General features: G+C 43.4%; 1 protein-coding gene across 1 annotated transcript in view; it reads right to left on the bottom strand.

Annotated features, from left to right (window-relative positions):
- Positions 1–9,757, bottom strand: part of PDGFRL (platelet derived growth factor receptor like) — a 70,293-nt gene extending 60,536 nt beyond the window's left edge. The window contains exon 1 of the mRNA XM_080796041.1: positions 9,633–9,757. Coding sequence (XP_080652167.1) covers positions 9,633–9,687 — 55 coding nt within the window. The 5' untranslated portion in view covers positions 9,688–9,757. The remainder of the gene's footprint in view (positions 1–9,632) is intronic.
- Between the last annotated feature and the right edge of the window lie 11,792 nt (positions 9,758–21,549).

The raw sequence follows: 21,549 nt of genomic DNA, 5'->3' as shown, positions 1-21,549 counted from the left end.
TCATTTTAGACCCAAAGACATCTCCAGATATAAAGTGAGGGGGTGGAAAACAATTTACCATGCTAATGGACATCAAAAGAAAGCTGGGGTGGCAATCCTTATATCAGATCAATTATATTTTAAGCCAAAGACTATAATAAGGGATGAGGAAGGACATTATATCATACTCAAAGGGTCTGTCCAACAAGAAAATCTAACAATTTTAAATATCTATGCCCCTAACATGGGAGAAGCCAACTACATAAACCAATTAATAACAAAATCAAAGAAACACAACAACAATAAGACAATAATAGCAGGGGACTTTAACACTCCCCTCACTGAAATGGACAGATCATCCAAGCAAAAGATCAACAAGGAAATAAAGGCCTTAAATAACACACTGGACCAGACAGACATCACAGATATATATAGAACATTCCATCCCAAAGCAACAGAATACACATTCTTCTCTAGTGCACATGGGACATCCTCCAAAATAGATTACATCCTGGGTCATAAATCAGGTCTCAACCAGTATCAAAAGATTGGGATCATTCCCTGCATATTTTCAGACCACAATGCTCTGAAGCTAGAACTCAATCACAAGAGGAAATTTGGAAAGAATCCAAATTACATGGAGACTAATGAGCATCCTTCTAAAGAATGAATGGGTCAACCAGGAAATTAAAGAATTGAAAAAATTCATGGAAACAAATAATAATGAAAACATGACGGTTCAAAATCTGTGGGAAACAGCAAAGGCAGTCCTGAGAGGAAAATATATAGCAGTACAAGCCTTTCTCAAGAACCAAGAAAGGTCTCAAATATACAACCTAACCCTACACTTAAAGGAGCTGGAGAAAGAACAAGAAAGAGAGCCTAAACCCAGCAGCAGAAGAGAAATAATAAAGATCAGAGCAGAAATCAATGAAATAGAAACCAAAAAAACAATAGAACAAATCAACAAAACCAGGAGCTAGTTCTTTGAAAGAATTAATAAGATTGATAACCCCCTGGCCAGACTTATGAAAAAGAAAAGAGAAAGGACCCAAATCAATAAAATCATGAATGAGAGAGGAGAGATCACAACCAACACCAAAGAAATACAAACAATTATAAGAACATATTATGAGCACCTATACGCCAGCAAATTTGACAATCTGGAAGAAATGGATGCATTTCTAGAGACATATAAACACCACAACTGAACCAGGAAGAAATAGAAAACCTGAACAGACCCATAACCAGTAAGAAGATTGAAACAGTCATCAAAAATCTCTCAACAAGAGCCCAGGGACAGACGGCTTCCCAGGGGAATTCTACCAAACATTTAAAGAAGAATTAATTCCTATTCTCCTGAAACTGTTCCAAAAAATAGAAATGGAAGGAAAACTTCCAAACTAATTTTATGAGGCCCGCATCACCTTGATCCCCAAACCAGACAAGGATCCCATCAAAAAAGAGAATTATAGACCAATATCCTTGATGAACACAGATGCAAAAATTCTCACCAAAATACTGGCCAATAGGATCCAACAGTACATTAAAAGGATTATTCACCACAACCAAGGGGGATTTATTCCAGGGTTGCAAGGTTGGTTCAACATCTGCAAATCAATCAATGTGATACAATATGTTAATAAAAGAAAGAACAAGAACCATATGATACTCTCGATAGATGCTAAAAAAGCATTTGATAAAGTACAGCATCCTTTCCTGATCAAAACTCTGCAAAGTGTAGGGGTAGATATCATCAAAGCCATCTATGAAATATCAGTATCATCAATATCAAAGTCATCTATGAAAAACCCACAGCAAATATCATTCTCAATGGGGAAAAACTGAGAGCTTTTCCCCTAAGGTCAGGAACATGGCAGGGATGTCCACTATCACCACTGCTATTCAACATAGTACTAGAAGGCCTAGCCTCAGTGATCAGACAACAAAAAGAAATTAAAGGCATCCAAATCAGCAAAGAAGAAGTCAAACTATCACTCTTTGCAGATGATATGATACTACATGTGGAAAACCCAAAAGACTCCACTCCAAAACTGCTACAACCTGTACAGGAATTCAGTAAAGTGTCAGGATATAAAATCAATGCACAGAAATCTGTTGCATTTCTTTACACCAACAGCAAGACAGAAGAAAGAGAAATTGAGGAGTCAATCCCATTTACGATTGCACTCAAAACCATAAGATACCTAGGAATAAACCTAACCAAAGAGGCAAAGAATCTATACTCAGAAAACTATAAAGTGCTCATAAAAGAAATTGAGGAAGACACAAAGAAATGGAAAAATGTTCCATGCTCATGGATTGGAAGAACAAATATCGTGAAAATGTTTATGCTACCTAAAGCAATCTACACATTTAATGCAATCTCTATCAAAATCCCATCCATTTTTTTCAAAGAAATGGAACAAATAATCCTAAAATTTGTATGGAACCAGAAAAGACCTCGAATAGCCAGAGGAATATTGAAAAAGAAAGCCAAAGTCGGTGGCATCACAATTCCAGACTTCAGGCTGTATTACAAAGCCTGTATTACAAAGCTGTCATCATCAAGACAGTATGGTACTGGCACAAAAACAGACACATAGATCAATGGAACAGAATAGAGAGCCCAGAAATGGAACCTCAACTCTATGGTGAATTACTCTTCGACAAAGCAGGAAAAAATGTCCAATGGAAAAAAAAGACAGTCACTTCAACAAATGGTGTTGGGAAAATTGGGACAGCCACACGCAGAAGAATGAAACTGGATCATTTTTTTACACCACACACAAAAATAGACTCAAAATGGAGGAAAGACCTCAATGTGAGACAGGAATCCATCCAAATCCTTGAGGAAAACACAGGCAGCAACCTCTTCGACCTCAGCCGCAGCAACTTCTTCCTGAAACATTGCCAAAGGCAAGGGAAGCAAGAGCAAAAATGAACTATTGGGATTTCATCAAGATCAAAAGCTTTTGCACAGCAAAGGAAACAGTCAACAAAACCAAAAGACAACTGACAGAATGGGAGAAGATATTCGCAAATGACATATCAGACAAAGAGCTAGTATCCAAAATCTATAAAGAACTTACCAAACTCAACACCCAAAGAATAATCTAATCAAGACATGAACAGAAGACATAGACATTCCGGCAAAGAAGACATCCAAAAGGCAAACAGACTCATGAAAAAGTGCTCAACATCACTCAGCATCAGGGAAATACAAATAAAAACCACAGTGAGATACCACCTCACACCAGTCAAAATGGCTAAAATTAATAAGTCAGGAAATGACAGATGCTGGCGAGGATGCAGAGAAAGGGGAACGTTTCCTGCACTATTGGTGGGAATGCAAGCTGGTGCAGCCACTCTGGAAAACAGTATGGAGGTTCCTCAAAAAGTTGAAAATAGAGCTACTCTACAACCCAACAATCACACTACTGGGTATTTACCCTAAAGATACAAATGTAGTGATCCAAAGGGGCACATGCACCCAAATGTTTATAGCAGCAATGTCCACAATAGCCAAACTATGGAAAGAACCCAGATGTCCATCAACAGACGAATGGATAAGGAAAATGTGATACATACACACACACACACACACACACACACACACACACACACACAGGAATACTATGCAGCCATCAAAAAACCCCAAGATCTTGCCATTTGCAATGACGTGGATGGAACTAGAGGGTACTATGCTAAGCAAAATAAGTCAATCAGAGAAAGACAATTATCATATGATCTCTCTGATATGAGAAATTTGAGAGGCAGGGTGGGGGTTGTGGAGGGTAGGGAAGGAAAAAATGAAACCAGATGGGATTGGGAAGGAGACAAACCATAAGAGACTTTTAATCTCAGGAAAAAAACTGAGAGTTGCTGGTGGAGGGATAGGGTGGCTGGGTTATGGACATTGGGGAGGGTATGTACTATGGTGAGTGCTGTGAAGTGTGTAAGCCTGACGATTCACAGACCTGTACCCCTGGGGCTAATAATACATTATATGTTAATAAAAAAACCAATATGAAGCTTCCTCAAAATATTAAAAATAGAAATGTCATATGATATAACAATTCCACTTCTGAGTATTTATAAGAAAATTAAAATACTAATTCTAAGATATATATATATATATATATATTTCTACCTTCATTGCAGCATTATTTATAACAGGCAAGATATGGAAGCAACCTGAGTGTCCTTTGATAGATGAATTGATAAAGATGTGTTATATATATAACAATGGAATAGTACTCAGCCATAAAAAATGAGATTCTGCCATTTGCAACAACATGGATGGAACTAGGGTGTATTATGCTAAGTGACATAAGTCAGAGTTAGACACATACGATTTCACTTATATGTAGAACCTAAAAAACAAATGAACAAATAAAACAAAAGTGAAGGAAACACATAGCTGTAAGAAATACAGGTCACCAAAGCAGGGGTGGGGGGCAGGGAACAATTGAAAGAGGTGAAGGAGAATAGGAGGTACAAGCTTCCAGTTCCAAAATGAGTCCGTCACGGGGCTGTAAAGTACAGCATAGGGAATACAGTCAATAATATTGAAATAACTTTGTATGGTAACTCCAGTCACAGTGGTGAGCATGTCATAATGAATGTAAATGTTGAATCAGTAGGTCCTACACATGATATCTATGTACTAATGTATGTTAACTATATTTCAATAATAAAAACCTTGCTTTGAAATATTCCTTGTAGGGGCGCCTGGGTGGCTCAGTGGGTTAAAGCCGCTGCCTTCGGCTCAGGTCATGATCCCAGCGTCCTGGGATCGAGCCCCACATCAGGCTCTCTGCTCAGCAGGGAGCCTGCTTCTTCCCTTCTCTCTCTGCCTGCCTCTCTGCTTACTTGTGATCTGTCTGTCAAATAAATAAATAAAAACTTTAAAAAAAAAAAAAAAGAAATATTCCTTGTAAAGTTCATTCGAACAGTGTTGATTGTTCTTATTTTAAAAATATAATTGATCTATTAGTTTCAGGTGTATGACCTAAAGATTGGATATTGGTATGTATTGTGAAATAATCACTCTTCTTGAAGCACTCTATTTGCCTGGGTCCTAAAACACAGCGCCGTCTTTGCTTTTGGTTTCTATTTTGTTTTTACCTCCGTCTCTGACAACTCCTTTTCAGTCTCTTTGGCAGTGCTTGCTCATCGTCCTTTCCTGCATGACCTGAGTCCCAAGGTCTTCATCCCTGCAGCTCACCTCAGCCATTTAGGACACTCAATCTCTAAGTGGCCTCACACAGCCCCCTGGGTCCCAGCAGCACTTTTGTGCTGCCAGCTGCTGCCTCGTCCTGTCCTGACTTTGCCTCGAAACTCCAGATCTGAATATTCCGTCGCTTACTCAGCACGGCCGCTTGGAAAGCTAGCAGGCATCTCCAATTGAACGTGTCCAAACTGACCTCCGGAGGCCCTTTCCGTCTGGCTCCTTCCTCCGTGTCCCTTTACCAGCCTATGACGACTTCATTCACTCAGCGGCTCCGGATAAAAACCTCAGAGTCCCACGTGGTTCTTCCTTTCTCTCCTGGGCCACATCGAATTCAGCCACAAATCCTTTTGGCTTCATAGAACCTGATCCTCGTCTGTAGGAAGAAGTGCCTACAGCCACGGTAGCCACGCCAGACCAAGCCACTTTGCACACGGACTATTAAAACCGCTCCCTGTGTAAGCTCCCAACTTCCTCCCGAGCGCTTCTGCCTTTAAAAACATCAGTCGCATCAGGGGCGCTCCTCTGCTCAAGACCATCCAGCGACTTCCATCTCCTTCAGAATAAAGCCCCGAGTCTTCTGTGCTCTACTAGGCTTGCCAGTTCCTGTCTCCCACCTATCGGTCCTCCGGCCACGCTGGCCACAGGACCACCTGGAAACTGCTGCACTGCCGCCCCACCCCCAGACCCCTCCTCCCCGCACCCCGCCCTTGCCCTGCACACCTCTTCTTCCAGACACTTGCTGCCTGTGCATCCTCTCTCCGGCCAGGCCGGACTCGCTTATCCAAACCATGCTCTCACTCCCCTCCGTGCACCTTCTATCCTCTGGCCCCATGTTACATGTTGACTTGTGCCCACCAAAAGGCACACTGAAGTCCTACCCCCCCGGTAGGGCTGAGTGTGACCTTATTTGGGAATAGGATCTTGGTGGTTGTAACCAAGTTAAGAGGAGGTCATCAGGGAGGGCTCCGATCCAATGTGCTGCTGTTCTTATAAAAAGACACATGGAGTGTGTGGGTAACTCAGTTGGTTAAGCGTCCAACTCTTGATTTCAGCTCAGGTCATGATCTCAGGGTCGTGGGATCCAGCCCTGATCAGTGGAGGTGGAAGGGTTGGTTTGGCGTGGGTGGGCTGCTTCAGGATTCTCTCCCTCGGCCCCTCCCCCCACCCGGCCACACTAATAAATCAATCTTTAAAAAAATAAAGAGAGGCACACACACAGGGAAATGCCACGTGAAGTTCAAACACACATAGGATCCAGAGCACCTCGTGGCAACAGGGGGCAATCGGGGTGGTTCAGCTATAAGCCCAGGAGCACGAAGGACAGCCAGCCACCGGCAAAAGCCAGGAAGAGGCAGTGAGACCCAGCGCTGCAGATGCAGCTGGTCTTGCGGACACCTTGCTTTCTGACCATTAGCTTCTGGAACTGGGCGACACTCAACTTCTGTTGTCCTAAGCCACCTCGTCTGTGGTGCTATGTTTCAGCAGCCCTAGGGAACGAATACGTCCGGGTTATCAATTCCTCATGCCACTTAGCACTTCCTGCTATTTTTAGCTTTTCTTGTTGGTCCACTCGCTGTCCTCCCCATTAGATTATGGGCACCACAGAGTCGGGGCCTCTCAACCCTGTCCAGGGAGAGCCATCAGTCCTCAGGAGTCACTCGTCTGGCCAGCATCTGCCCTGTCTCTCTGTCGCCATCAAACTCTTCTCATTTTTGACTCTAAGGATCGGAGATTATTTTGTACATCAAACATATGGGCCAAGATCCCACATGCTTAGAAACATTATTTGCACTCCTAAATGGTGAGAATGTTTATAATTCTTTTTTTATTATAAGGATTGCTGAACTAATTTTTATAATTTTTATACTCCTTTTCCAAGGAATACATGGAGATGCAGAAATGCTAGATTCTGATTGAAATCACGGGCCTGTGTCTCCCTCCCTGCCTTCTTAGAGATCAGCTACTTTGGCCCGGTATCACAGCAAATTCCTGCTGTCCTCCCCGAGACAGAACCTTCCGCAGGATACGAAACAAGCCCATGTGAGACTGAAGATCATATTAGCATTGACCAAAGGTCTGGGGTAAATTCAACAAAACAGAAACAAATCCATTTTTATGGATGTATTAAATAAATGAAATATATTAAAACTATTTATGTAAAGGAAAAACCAGTAAGGGCTTGGGATTTTATACTCTAGTATGTAAGAACAGCAGCACCAGATGAAGAAACCCAGTAGTACAGATTCCATACAAATGCTGACAATCCCGGGCTGGATGCCGGACCTGACTCTAAATAGGATCTGAGCTGTTTACCGTCTCAGTCCCTCACTTTCATGCTCCCTGAGTAGCAGGTGCCTTTCTGGCTCCCATTCTTCATGAGATGAGATTAACTATTTCTAAAAATGTAAACAACGCATTTCACATTTAGGCAAGGCAAACATCACTGGGGTAGAACTAGATGTAGAACCAATATGTGCTTGCAGGGTAGCCTTCGACTATCAGAAGACCTTTTTTAGAAATGATCAGAAAAACAAAAGGGAGTGGCCTGAGCTGAATCATGGGCCTTGTGGCTGCGGTGTGTGCTCTGCAATGGACTGGGTGCAGCTTGGTCCAACCTGCCCATCAGACTGGCGCTGGATGGCTTCTGTATATGCCTCTGTCTTTGGCTGGTTCCTGGCCCAGCCAGCCACGTGATCACTCAAAACAGAAAACAAAAACAAAAACAAAAACAAATATTCTTAATGGGTTTAAGAAAACAGTTACATAATTTAATGAAGCAGGTATACTTTTCTAATTATGGATTCAATATTTTCTTGATCACTCGTCTACATACTTTTAAAAATAAAGCCACAGTACTATTAGCACACCTAAAATGTAAACATTATTTCTTGTAAAATAGCCTTTGTGCTCAGCTTTCTGTCTCGCAAAGAATTCTTGTTTTTGTGAATCACACTGAACTTAAATAGAGACTAACGGATTCAGGCAGTTGTTTGCAATCATCCCCATGGTCTGGACACATACTGGCTGGGAAAGACCCAGGAGGTAGTGGGCGAGCCTAACTCCTAGCCCTTGGAGGGAGGCATCATGGGTGTACTGTATAACCAAGCGAATGGGCTATTGGAAGTTATTTTGTCTGGCCATCTCCTGACCTATTAAAAAAGAGAGAGAGAGAGAAGATACCAGATTCTGCATTTCTGGCACTTGAGCAGTCACATTCAAGGACCTGCCAGGAGCCTCTTAATAGTGCCTTTTACAATGTGACCTCATGCCAGCTCCTCTCTGGGCAGAGTACCCGTTGCTCCTGGGACAGAAGCATTGCCCAGCTTTGATTCAGCATGTATCTAGGGCTGGAGGGTCCTCACCTCAGCTTCAAGCCCCAGGACCATCTTGGCCTTTGCAAACTAGAACATGGTTGGGGAGGGAGGGCACAAATGCCTCCAGTTTCTCAGGAAATACAGGAACTGCTGAGGACTGAGTAGTGGATAAAATGTGAGCCAGGTTGAGGTGGTTCCAGAGTGAGATTGCATAATAGCAAAAGCTGCTTTCAAGCAAAACTAAGCAAAAATTGTGGCTGTAGCTGAGGAATTCCGAGGGAGGTTCCAGGATACCAGGATGTACCCAGGGGCCAAATGGACTATACCCGTAAATAACACTGTTTGAATAAACAATGGGGCCAACCCAACAAAAATCTAAAGTCATATATAAACATAGATACAAGAACACACACACACACACAAATAAAGCCTGACCCTGGTTGTGAGTCTGAACAACAGGGTGAGCCCAGGACAGGCCCACACTCAAAAAAAAGTCAAGAGGTACTAGGGAGCCCCTGTGCTATACAAAAATGCAGTTTCTTTATCTTTTCCCTATCAGTTAAGAAGTGATTAAGGAGATCTTGCAAGATTCAACCCCAGGCTGGCATACGAAAATAAATCAAGGACTGCAGCGGGAGAAGGAGGACACTTTGAATTTTGCCAAAGAATCAGCAATCGCCTTGCTGGGATGGCACCGCCCTCAGAAGCGGAGATCCGGGGAGAAGGCGCGCGCGCAGAGGTGGCAGCGAGCCACCGCTCCCTGCTCCCGCCGCCACCTCCCAGAAAGACACGTTGACACTGGAGGCTGGACCGGGCGCCGGCGGGGGATGCTCGGTTTGCCCGCCAAGGGCTTTCCGGGAGCACCGGTGCGTTCCTAGTGGGGACCCTAAGGGAAGGGGTAGTGGCCACTGTTCCCGGGGGAGTCCCGAGGTGGAGAGGAGATAAGAGGCAGGTGCACCGGGCAGGGCCAAAGCCGAGCCTTGGAAGGTCAAAAGTTAACAGAAGGAGCTGGCTGGAGGACTGTCGGCTGCGGGAGGATCTTGGTTGGGGATCAAAGCTAACTGAAGGCGCAAACTGGGTAGTCCCCGCCCAGGGTCACTCACTTTCCTCGAACGCTTCGTGCAGGAGCAGAAAACCAAGCAACAGCCAAACCTTCATCTTCAGGGCAAAGGGCGCACGGGCAGAGGTGCCGGGACCGTGGTCGGCGGAGCAGCCGACAGCACCGGGCAAAGGCAGGGGCGCAGGGGGAGGCGGCGGCGGGCTAGGGGCGTGTCGGGGCGGGCGTCCGGGAAGCCACAGCTGGAGGATTCGGTTTCATGAGGTGGAAACCAGTTTGGGGGAAAAGTTGAGTTTTTCTTTTCTTTCTTTCTTTCTTTCTTTTTTTTTTTTTTTAAATTCAGCGTTATGTGACCTCTCCTGCCCCCTAGCGGAGCAGTGGAGAGAGGCGCTTTTTCGTGCGCCGAGAGGAAGGGCTAAGGGCAAGATGTCCATTACAACAGTCATTTCTTGAATTTCTCCACCTGGGCATTTCACCAAGTTTATTGACTTCAATAAGGCCCAGTCTAATCCTGTAGGTACTGATGGGGTGTTATTTAACCATTATTATCCAAATATCACCAACACTCTCAGGCAGCGGCAGAATGCCCTGTAAAAAGTGCCCTCTAAATTTTTTTTTATTCCCAGGTCTGTCCCTTGTGCTAACAAGACCATTGTCCTCAGCAGTTTTTGCTGTTCCTCCGTGTCTGGCCAGAAATGGGCTCTGCACCCAGCCCAGTTTCTGCTGGGCACTGGCATTTTCCCAGCCGCTGAGATGTTAGAATCCTGGGGTTCCCAAATGTGGAAGCCGGCCTTCCATCAGAGGGACCCTCAAGTAGGCCAGCTCCTTCCTCAGTTTCCCAGAAGAGGTTTTGGAGAAATAACTCGGGCCTTTTTGTTCAGAAGTCCCATTACTCTGCACAACACTCGGGTGGATGGGAGGGACTGTGCCAGAAAACAGTTCCAAGTAATAGCATCGGTGCCTCTGGTCTCCCAACACACACAAACATATCTTTCTGGGGTGCCTGGGTGGCTTAGTTTAAGCATCTGCCTTCAGCTAGGGTCATGATCCCGGGGTCCTGGGATGGAGCCCTGCACGGGGCTCCCTGCTCAGCAGGAGCCTGCTTCTCCCTATCCCTCTGTCCACACTCCCCCTGCTTGTGCTCCCTCTGTCAAATAAATAAATACAATCTTAAACAAGCAAACAAACACATCTTTCCTTCTGAATCAAAATCAGTACCATGGGCTTCTTTTAAAAGTGCTATCTCTATTCTCCCAGGCGGCTCCTTGGTTCTAGCAAACTCTTCCCCAACCCCTTCAGGTTAGGAAACCCAGAGAGGTTCACTGGTGCTCCATGGACCCTTCTGTATGCTTCTCAAAGCAAGCGAAGGAGGTAATTGAAAGGAAAAGGAAATAGTTTTGCAAACCAAAATATCCTTAAATGCTACATGGTGTAATACAAGCTACTAAGAGTGGGGAGGTTCAGAGGGGTGAGAAATCATGCAGGTTGGAGGAGTGATGGGAAATCTTGGGCTAAGGCTCGACTTTAGAAAGCAGAGGAGGAGTGGAGGGGGCAGGTGTGCATCTTTTCTGATTCCTGGGCCAGTTCTCGGGAGAGCGTGGACCAAAGCACAGAGCAAGACCCGGCCGGGTAGGACTGGCTGGCCAGGCTGGAAGGGTAGTTTGCTATGGGAGTAGTGTGGGAAGGAGACTGAAGCAACAGCGGGTCCGCAGAAGGTGGGCTGTGGCGGGGTGGAGAATTTAGCATTAATGAGCCCCTCTGCAGAGAGGGTCATAGGTTTCTCAGCTTGCAGACCCCTGGGATCAAAGCAGCTAGCAGGTACATTCCCCTAGTGAGCAGCGGGGTCTAGAGCTCTAGCCCATTTCATTCCAACGTTACTATTCAAGTGAGCTTGATTCAAAATAACAGGAAGGGGACTTCTCCCTCAACACTGAAGGCAAAGAATTCAGCGCAAACCAGTATTCATCAGCCACTTAATGCCCAAGGAACCAAGAATTCCACCTACCGTCCCCAGCTCTGGGGCCAACGTTGCTCCTCCTTGAGTGCAATGGAGAGAACAGTTGCCTGGGAATACGGGAGACCAGGAGTCAGGTCCTGACACCGCCGCCAACTCCCAACTCCTCCCCCGACTCGGTTCACCTCTCTAGATTTAAGCTCTCTCCTTGGTAGAGGGCGGGAACTAGATGATTATTTCCACATGTGTCTACAAGGTGTTTGCTATTATGACGGTGGAGACCTCATTGCTATCGTACGGAGTGGATACCGTGAAGACAAGCATTTGAACCACCATAATGAGATGCGTCTCCTTGTGGGGGGCACACGCAGGAGTGCTGAATCTGCCTGGTCTGCCCCCATGGAGATCCCTTTTCATGCTGACTCCACGACGTTGACAACTTCACTCTTACTGGGTGTGGGAGCCTGGATTCAGTCTAGATCTCCTCTCCCCCACTCCCCACTGGTCTACCTGCTGACTGCACCAGGGCCACCCCTCTTTGCTGTCATCCCTCGCTCCATAGCCTCCTAGTTGGTCTCCCTGCCCCTCCTTTTTGCACCCCAATAATTCCAGCAACCACATCTGTCTGTGCAGTCAAATGCTCTATCATTAACCACATCTGTCTGTGAATGATACTCTAATCATCTAATGCAATTGAAACTTTTCAAAAGCCCTCCGGGAAGGCTGAAACTCCCGAGTTCACTGCCCTGCTGGTCTCTCTGGCTGCCTCCCTTGGTGCCACTCTCTGTCATGCCCTCCATACTAACAGCACACTGCCTTCACCTGCCCCCAGACTTCGTTGTGGGTTCGCTGCTCCTGGCACTCCCTCTGCCCCAAATAGCCCACTCCCCTGTTATACACCTGCCTGCCCTCTCACTACACCCCAAATCCTGGCCTCCCTTGCCCTCCAAAACTTGGCTCAGATCTTGCCTTCTCCCAGCTGGGCTTAGCCCTTCTCTGGTAATGGAAACTTCTGTCATCACATTTAGAACAAAAGGCAGAATTTAGTGGTGAATCGGGTTATGCTTCTTTCTCCTGCACCATTCTATGAGTTCAAAGGTAGGAATTGCGTCATTAAATTTTGTATTCCATCACCAGTTTCTGGGAAGTAATAATTGGTTAGGAACTTACTCTGTTCCAGGCAGGGTGTAATCACTGTTTCTTGTTGATACAATCAACAAGCCTATAAGGTTGGTTCTATTGTTAGTATTGTCCCCATTTTATAGATGAGGGTGCCCAAAGTTAAACTTGTAGGTAAGTCATAATCCAGGTTTTGCCTGACTCCCAGATCTGTGGGTCTAACCCCTCACTCTACTCATTAAAATGATCTGCTGAAATCACTACAGATAAAAGTTGTCCAACGGGATCTGCCCTATAAACTCGAGATGCCACTAAATTGTCTCTCTTAAGCTCCTGAGACTAGCGGTGAATACACCGTGACTTGCCTCGGTGTTGCAAAGACGACAAGGCAGCCAGACGAGCGGAATTGCACACCCTTCCACGGAGAGAAGAAATACACACCCTGCTCCTCCTTTTGTAGGAGCCGGAAGAGCAGGTGGCCATGAAAGCAGCCATTAGAAGAACACAGCCGTAATTTTAATGAATTGTTAAGAAGCCGAATGCAGACTGGAATGAAGGTTGAGAATCTCCTGGAAGCCTCAGACTCCAGAAGAAACCAGATTCACTCAGGAGCTCTTTCCATCACCCCTGCGGGTTGCTGATGAGGAAGAGCGACCAGATGGCCCCACACAGGAAGAGACCTGGCATTAACAATGCGCTGCACTCAGTTGTTCCACCTGTGTTTTTTTTATTTAAAGAAAGTTTTTTCAAAATTACTCAATCCACTTAAGGATACTTAAAACCTCCACAGAATTATATAGGACGGAAAATGACAAAAATAATAAAAATGGCTTTTCATGTCCCCTACCCTTCCCACTAGCTATGAAGGGTTTCAAAGGCAAAATGCACCATAGCTTCATTGTTGTCCTGTTGATCACTAGTTTGGTTGTTTAAATAAACTCTTTTACAAAAAAAAAACTTCAGTAACTGTTGTGATCCAAATATCTTGATGCTCATGAGTAGTCATTCTATAAGAAGTGAAGTGAAAATGAAATTATTCAGCCAAAGGTCATGATATCTCATATTTTTGGTGAACGCTGCCAATTTAACAAGGCTGTCCCTGTCGACAGCCAATTCTGCTTTCCTCTGGAGCAGACCTCGTCCCCCCACTCCCCCAACACATGCTACTCAATATTTATAACCTGGAGTGGGGTGGGGGGGGTCTCATTATGCTCTTTTTTTTTAAGAAAAGATTTTATTTACTTATTATTTTTTGAGAGAGAAAGAGCACAAGCCAGGGAGGGAAGGAGTGGGCAGAGGGAGAAGGAGAAGCAGATTCCCTGCTCAGTCCCAGGACCCTGGGATCATGACCTGAGCCGAATGGCAGACACTTAACCAACTGAGCCACCCAGGTGTCCCTCCTTATGCTTTTTTAATCCCCTTTCCCTTTGTTACTATTGAGAATGAGCGTTTTACCATGTTTTTATTAGCCACTTGTATTTGCCTATTTTTGAAAACCGAGTTATTTTTATTACTGTCTTACAATAGTAGAATCCTAATATATTCTGGTTTGTAAGCTCTTTGGGTGTTATACATATCGCAGACATTTTCTTCTAATCCTTTTCTGGTGTTTTAGTGTTGCTAATGGTGCCTTTCTTTGAACAATTACAACCAATGTTTAAGCAATTACGTTTTCAGTTATATTTTCAGTAACTTCTTTCATGGCTTCTGAGTTTTTTATCTCCTTAGGTAGGTCTTCTCTGCCTCTAATTATCCAACTATTTTATATTTCCACCTGAAATTTATATAATTTTGTTGTTATGTTTGGTCTTTAAACTCATCTATACTTTTTCATTTTTTTTAGTATCACAAGTTAGAAATCTAATTTTATGTGTTTCCATTGTTTGGTCAATGTCACATTATTATTTGTTAAACGATTGGCCCTTTCTCCATCTTTTTGAATAGACTTTTAATGTGTATTAAATTACATGTGTACATGGGTCCGTTCTGTTTTATTCTATTGATCTCTTTATTTATACCTATAGAAATATCAGACTGCTTTAATTGGTACTGATTTATAGCATGTTTTGTCATTTGTTTTGGCCCCCATCATTGTTCTTTTACTTACCATTGTACGTTTGGAATCAGCTTGTCAATCTCCATAAAAATTTTATTGTATTTTGATGATGATTGCATGGAATTCATGTTTGAGAGAAGAATGGTCATATTTATGATATTGAGTCTTCCTATCCGGGAATATTATAATACGAGCTTTCAACTTACTCAAGTCTACTTTTATGTCCCCATTATATTTTATAATTGGTTAATGCTGATATTAGGACAACAGTTTTAGAATTCTACATTCCCAGGTATATTTTGCATCAAATACTCTTTAGCTAAATATTGGCTACCTAAATTTGTGTGTGTGTATGTGTGAGTGTACATATGTGTTTGTGTTTAGCTGCATAGCTAAACACATATATAGTTATATTTTTTCATGTGTCTTGCTTGTTAATAAAAAGCAATAATAATAAGCAAGACTTATTTCTTATTTTTACCTGCTTTTTTGTTTTGCTATTATGAGTGACTCTCCCCCAGTACCTTATCAAATTGGTTAACTGGTACATCGAAAATAATTTTGGAATTCTGCTTTCCCAACGCTTGAGGCAAATTTAGGTATCTGCACTTATCGGAAGTCTGCGTTAATGGGCTGAAGTGTGTTCCCTCCTCCTTCCCACATTTAAATGTGGAAGTCCTAACCTCCAGTACTTCAGAATGGGACCGTATTTGGAAATATGGTCTTTAAAGAGGTAATTACACTAAAACGCGGTCATTAGGGTGAGTCCTAAACCAAGATCAGTGGTATTCTGCTGAGAGTTAATGTAGACACAGGCACAGAGGGAAGAGCATATGAAGGTAGCAGAAGACGCCCTCCTATAAACCCAGGACAGAGGCTCGGAAGAAACCAAGGCTGCCAGTGCCTTAATCTTAGACTTCCAGCTTGCGGATTTGTGAGAAAATACATTTCTGGCGTTTGAGCCATGAGTTTGCATTACTTCGTTAGGACAGCCCTAGGGAACAAATACTCCCTGAGGATGGGAGCAGAAGTTACAAGAAGTATAGATAGAGGTTTTTCCAAAACACGTACCTGCTTCCTCACAGCCTTATTATCCTTGAAGGAGGCAATCTCAAGATGACTGAATTTGAAAAATAGAACTGCCAAGATTGTACCTTTTATGTGTTGCATTTCACTATAAAAATCCATTGGCAGAACACCTGGGTGGCTCAGTGGGTTAAAGCCTCTGCCATCGGCTCAGGTCATGATGCCAGGGTCCTGGGATCGAGCCCCACATCAGGCTCTGTGCTCAGCGGGGAGCCTGCTTCCTCCTCTCTCTCTGCCTGCTTCTCTGCCTACTTGTGATCTCTGTCTGTCAAATAAATAAAATCTTAAAAACAAAACAAAACAAAACCCATTGGCTTCTCTCCGGTGAGAAAGATTATGAGAATCTCTGTTTGCCGTGGTCTTCCATTCTTCCTGCAACAATTGCTGGGATATTGGCCAATCAAAACAAGCATTTTCTTACAGCTCCAAGTCAAATACAACTTGAAGCCTGGTTTCCTAAGGCGTGATTAATTATTGTGCGTTTGTATCTGATCACCCTAATGGACCCTCTTACTAGTCCATATAGTTTTCCACTGATTTTTTGGGGGGTTTTAGATAAATGATCGTATTACCGGCATCAGCCACTTTCTGGTTCTTGGTTAGCTGCTGCCTGTCTGCTCCGTCCACCTCACATGGAGGGCAGCCTTTCATGTCGGGCGTCCACTGACCCCCAACATCAGGAAGCTCAGAGCGCCTCAGGGATGGGACAAATGCAGGAGTCCACACGCCTTCCCTGAACCATCAGATATGGCCTGATGTAGGAAGAGGAGATGCTGCAAACACAGCAATGGCTTTTTAAAAATGGTGTCCAGGGAACCAGTGTGACCCTCGGGAGGAAACAGCACTATTTGAGGGACGGTGTGTTACTGCCTCTCTGAAAAGCTGGGACAGCAGAGCCCCTAGCACTGGATTAACAATGCCAAGCCAGAGAAAAAAGAGGAGTGGCAGAAGTGACGAGCAGACATCAGGAAATAGAAGAGAGAAGTGAGTGGGGTCAGGGGTGCGGAGTAGGCTGCGCCTGGAGACTCAGGTCTAGAGAAGCAGATTTCTTCCCATCGTCTTTAGAAGCACAGTGGTTACACAATGTATATCTCAGGGATGCAGAATCAGTGATCCCTTCAGGTTACCCAAGGCCAGAGTGAAAGGTCAGCACCTCCATTATGGTTTCCTTGTTTGTGAGTTATTTTGTATGTCGCCTTTTCATTATAAATCTTAATTAATAACAGTTGTCTATTACTACTCTGTTCTGAAAAATCTCCCTACTTCTCTGCTCCCTCTACTCTTTCTTCCCCTTCAAAGTGGTGACTAGCACCAGGAATTTGTTAGGTAAGCGAAACAAAAAAAGTCCAAAATTGGGACATTTCACTTCTTGACCTGGTCTTCACGACTATAGAAATATAACCAAGAAGGACTCTTGGGTGGCTCAGTCTATTAAGCATTAGCCTTCAGCTCAGGTCATGATCCCAGGATTCTGGGATTGAGCCCTGAATCAGGTTCCCTGCTTGTGCTCTCCCTCTCTCTGACAAATAAATAAATAAAATCTTAAAAAAGAAAGAAATATAACCAAGATGACTATTTTTTAAAATTAATATTTAGAGGTTTTAGAGGACCTAATGAGTGGTTTTAAATACTGCTCTGAAAATCCAATGGAATGCCCATCATTGCTGATGCTCCCACAGCCACTCCTCAGGAGACATGTGGGGATCCCAGAAATTTAGTTTACTTAAAATAGGTGAAGCAAGCAAAAGTACTTTCTTAGCTTAGCTCCAGGATATAGCATGCTGTAAAGATGTATTGTCTGTTGGTAACAAGAGCCTTTAAATAACTGGAGGAAGAGGGTTAACTCTAAACTAAAATGTAAGTGACTTAAAACCACCATTCTCTCCTTTGTTTTTATTTTTTCATCATTTTATTATTTTTCTTTATTTAATGGTAAACTATCAATGATCCTGTGCCCATTTGATTTCTCCTATCTACTTGCTCTACCTGCTCGTTTTCTGAAAGTGTCTTCTATCGGTCATTTGCCACTTGGTGCCAAATCAATGTTTCAGTTCCAAGAACATTGTCATTTTTTTTTAAAGAGGAAGCACTTTTTTAAAGATTTTATTTATTCATTTGACAGACAGATCACAAGTAGGCAAAGAGGAAGGCAGAGAGAGAGGGGGGAAGCAGGCTCCCCGCTGAGCAGAGAGCCCGATGCAGGGCTCGATCCCAGGACCCTGAGATCATGACCTGAGCCAAAGGCAGAGGCTTAACCCACTGAGACACCCAGGTGCCCCGAACATTGTCATTTTAAGTCTGATTTCTACCGGGGTCCTCGCTTGAAGAAATGTCAGACGTCAGTGCAGTGCACAGACAGGGAAAGATTTTGGAGACCCGAAGACTAAGCCACTGGGAAACGTATGTTCTCCAATGGTGTAGTACTTGTGAGTTAAGGGAGTCAGAGCCCAGAAACAAGCTTGCTCCTCATCAGGGAGGTCCGGGCCCACCTTGAGCTGTAGAGTGATCCTGAGTAGTACAGTCTGTCTTGTTTTCCTCTTCACGTTGGCCGCTCCAGTTTTATTTATTTTTTAAAGATTTATTTATATGAGAGAGAGAGTGCAAGTGCACACGTGCATGTGAGAGCAGAGGGAGGGGCAGAAGGGGAGAGAATCCCAAGCAGACTCCACGCAGAGTACAGAACCCAACCAGGGCTCCATCCCACTGCCCTGAGATCAGGACCCGAGCAAAACCAAGAGCTGGACACTGAATTGAGGGAGCCACGCAGGCGCCCCTGGCTGCTCCAAGTTTAGTAAAAAGCAACAAGGACTCTTTACCCAGCGTTTACTGGAAAAGTTCAAGTAAATCAGTATTGAGCTGAGTTCCTTTCTGGACCATTTCACCCCGACTGCTTTGACCTGCCCAAAAAGAGAAACTGAGATAATGTGATAATGGGTTATTTTGGTAGGTCTTTGAGATTTTTTTCTCTGAGACATTTTATGGGATGAAATGAATCACTTTTTTTCCACACAGATGGGGACTTCTCAGTACAATCTAGCAATCAGAGGGCTCTGAGCCCTTCACCTGAAATGCAAGCCTATCTGTGGCCTTCTTTAGAGAACACCAGGAGATGATGTTCTTATCGCTGGGGTTCCTGGCTGGGCCCACAGCCCAGACACAGTTCCTGGGGGATCACTGCCTTCACATGGGGCGCCAAAACCTAGTAACAATCCTAATAGCCAACAATTAGATAAATTAGGTTTTTAGGTTTCTGCTTAGTAAATACTTTGCTCTTTTAGCTTGGTTTTTCAATGTTGGCTATACTGATACTACAGTTTTCTTAGTTCAACATGGTATACCCTCCAATTTATTAAAATTAATGGGAATAAAATATATACATAAAGACATTTCAAGATAACAAACTAATTCAAGAGATTTGAAATTTAATGCAATGTTGGGCCATGTCAGAAAGCTGAGTCTTTCCTCCCAGTCAGAGATTAAAGAGGGTTGAAGTTGGTAATATTTCTTTATTACACTGTAAAAAATGTGTTAGTTGTACATAAATGGTCACCAATTATTAAAGGCTATGATTTGGTAAGGGGAACATTGACGAAGGAGCTTCTTACAGATAAAAACGATGATGAAGAGATTAATGGTTGAGGTGATGGGATCTCAGATGTGTGGTCCTGGGATGACACGCTTCAGGAACGAGTGATATTTTTTTAGGATGTGCCATGTGGACTGAGTGTATGTGAAAACATGTCTTTTATCCTACAGAACTTGGTAGTCCCCATGTAGTCCCGCGGCTGTCAGGTGAATATTCTGGATGTTATAATCATTTCAGTTTAGAGTGTACCATATTTCTCAGCTTTAAAATTCCCCCAATTTTTTTATAGATAAGTTTGAAATGTATGCTTTGTGTGTGTGTGATACATATGCATATTCTATTATTATAAGTCATATTACAATTTATTTAAAAAGTACATGGTCACATTGGAAAGCCTGTTTTTACAGTGGTAAAGCAGCAATAGTTTTTATTTATTACAATTCTAAAAAATAATCCAACTTTGTAAGTAAAAAGAACTCTGATTATCATTTAGAACATTTAAATTTGAAATTATCTACTAAAAAGAAAATCTTTACATTCAGACAAGTCCAATGTATCTGTTGGCTTTTACAACATAGAATTTCTGTAGGGTTTTGGGCCCTATCAACAGTTTCTGTTAAGTACAAGGACAACAAAATTGGGCAAGAACACAATGGGGCAGCCCTAGTGGACACCAAAGATGAAGAGCCCGTTAACCAGGCCTGGGCCAGAGAACTTCACCCTGTTGGCAACACAAGCTCTCTACCACCTGAGCCCGGGCCCATGCACTCTCCACCACAAGGCTGTCAGTGCCCGTTCGGGGGTTGCTGTGGGCCAGACCCTGTGGTATCAGTTGCAGGAACCAGCCATCCTTTCCATGAGTCATAGAGGTTCCTTATCATTGACCCTCGATGTGTCCCTGGGATATTCAGAACTGAAATTAAGGACCCCAAACTCCTACCTCGCATGGGAAGTCTTTCACTCCACATCCCACCCTGTCATCCCAAGACCCTACTCAACAAGGGTAGCTATGGATGTTTATGCTTTGCAGGCTGCCTGATCCTAGAACGAGCCTGGGCTCTTAGTCATGATCCCCATGGGGCACCAGTGGTCACAGGAGGTTCTCTTAAGGCCAGATATAATGGCAGTGGCTTCAGCCATGGTGACTGGTAAGCTCGGTATAATTACTCGCAGCCAATAAGGTTGCCAGTTGGGTTGAACTGTAAGAAAATGCACTTGAGATCAGTAAGACTAAACTGTGTACATATAAGCAATAATGAATGTTACAAAAACCAACAACCACAAAAACAGAGCAGGCCTCTCAAAAATCCAGAAACCAAAAATTCATTTTAAAATGCTTAAATACAGTTATACAAAGAGGAAAAAAAAAAAAAACCTTCAGCTAAACAACAAAGTCAAGCAAACTTACTTCTAAATCTACATGGCTAAAAAACAACCTGTGCTGAACTTTGGTACTTTTTCCCTTGATATTTTAGGACACGTGAGAGAATATAAGCAGAAAATGTACAGACACGGCACTAGCCAAAAAAAAAAAAAAAATTAATCCCCTTCTCCCCAAAATTCACGCTCATCATGTGAATTTTAACACTCCTTGATGTTCACTCTAAACCCAATCCTTTGAAGTTCTGTGGAAGTGGTAGTTTGGGTATTAATTACAGTTGCTTGAAGCACATTGGGAGAAAATCAGGCAGAGAGCAAGGAACAACATCACGAGGGAGAGCTGGAATCTTGGCACAATGTTATCATGTGGTTTGTAATCTCAGAACATGCCCTGATTTATGAAGGAAGAGGACGAGCCCTGCTAGCCTGGCATTATCGGCCTCGAGGGCAATAGTTTTCCTTATTCTCCCTGTTAAGCACTCAAATTAGTTTAGAAAAGAACTCGGTAAATATAGAGTCTGATTCAAAAATAGGTTGGACAACTACCTGCAAATATCCAGGACTCAGCAAATATTGTGGCTAATTTTTAAAATTAAAAAAAAAAAGTTCAAAAAAATCTTTTATTCAGAAAATGAAAAGAGAGGCTTTTGTATTTTCAAGGAAAAGAATTCTGTAAGAGATATTTTCTTCTAATTATGGTTGGTAATAGTAAAGTTTTAAATATATCAATACTAGTTTTTCTTCAATGTATATATCTCAAAGGATGTTTTTGGTCTTAACGA

This window comes from Martes martes (genome assembly GCF_963455335.1).
Source record: "Martes martes genome assembly, chromosome: 2".
NCBI classification, from domain to species: Eukaryota; Metazoa; Chordata; class Mammalia; order Carnivora; family Mustelidae; genus Martes; species Martes martes.
This window is presented reverse-complemented; position numbering and strand designations above follow the sequence as displayed.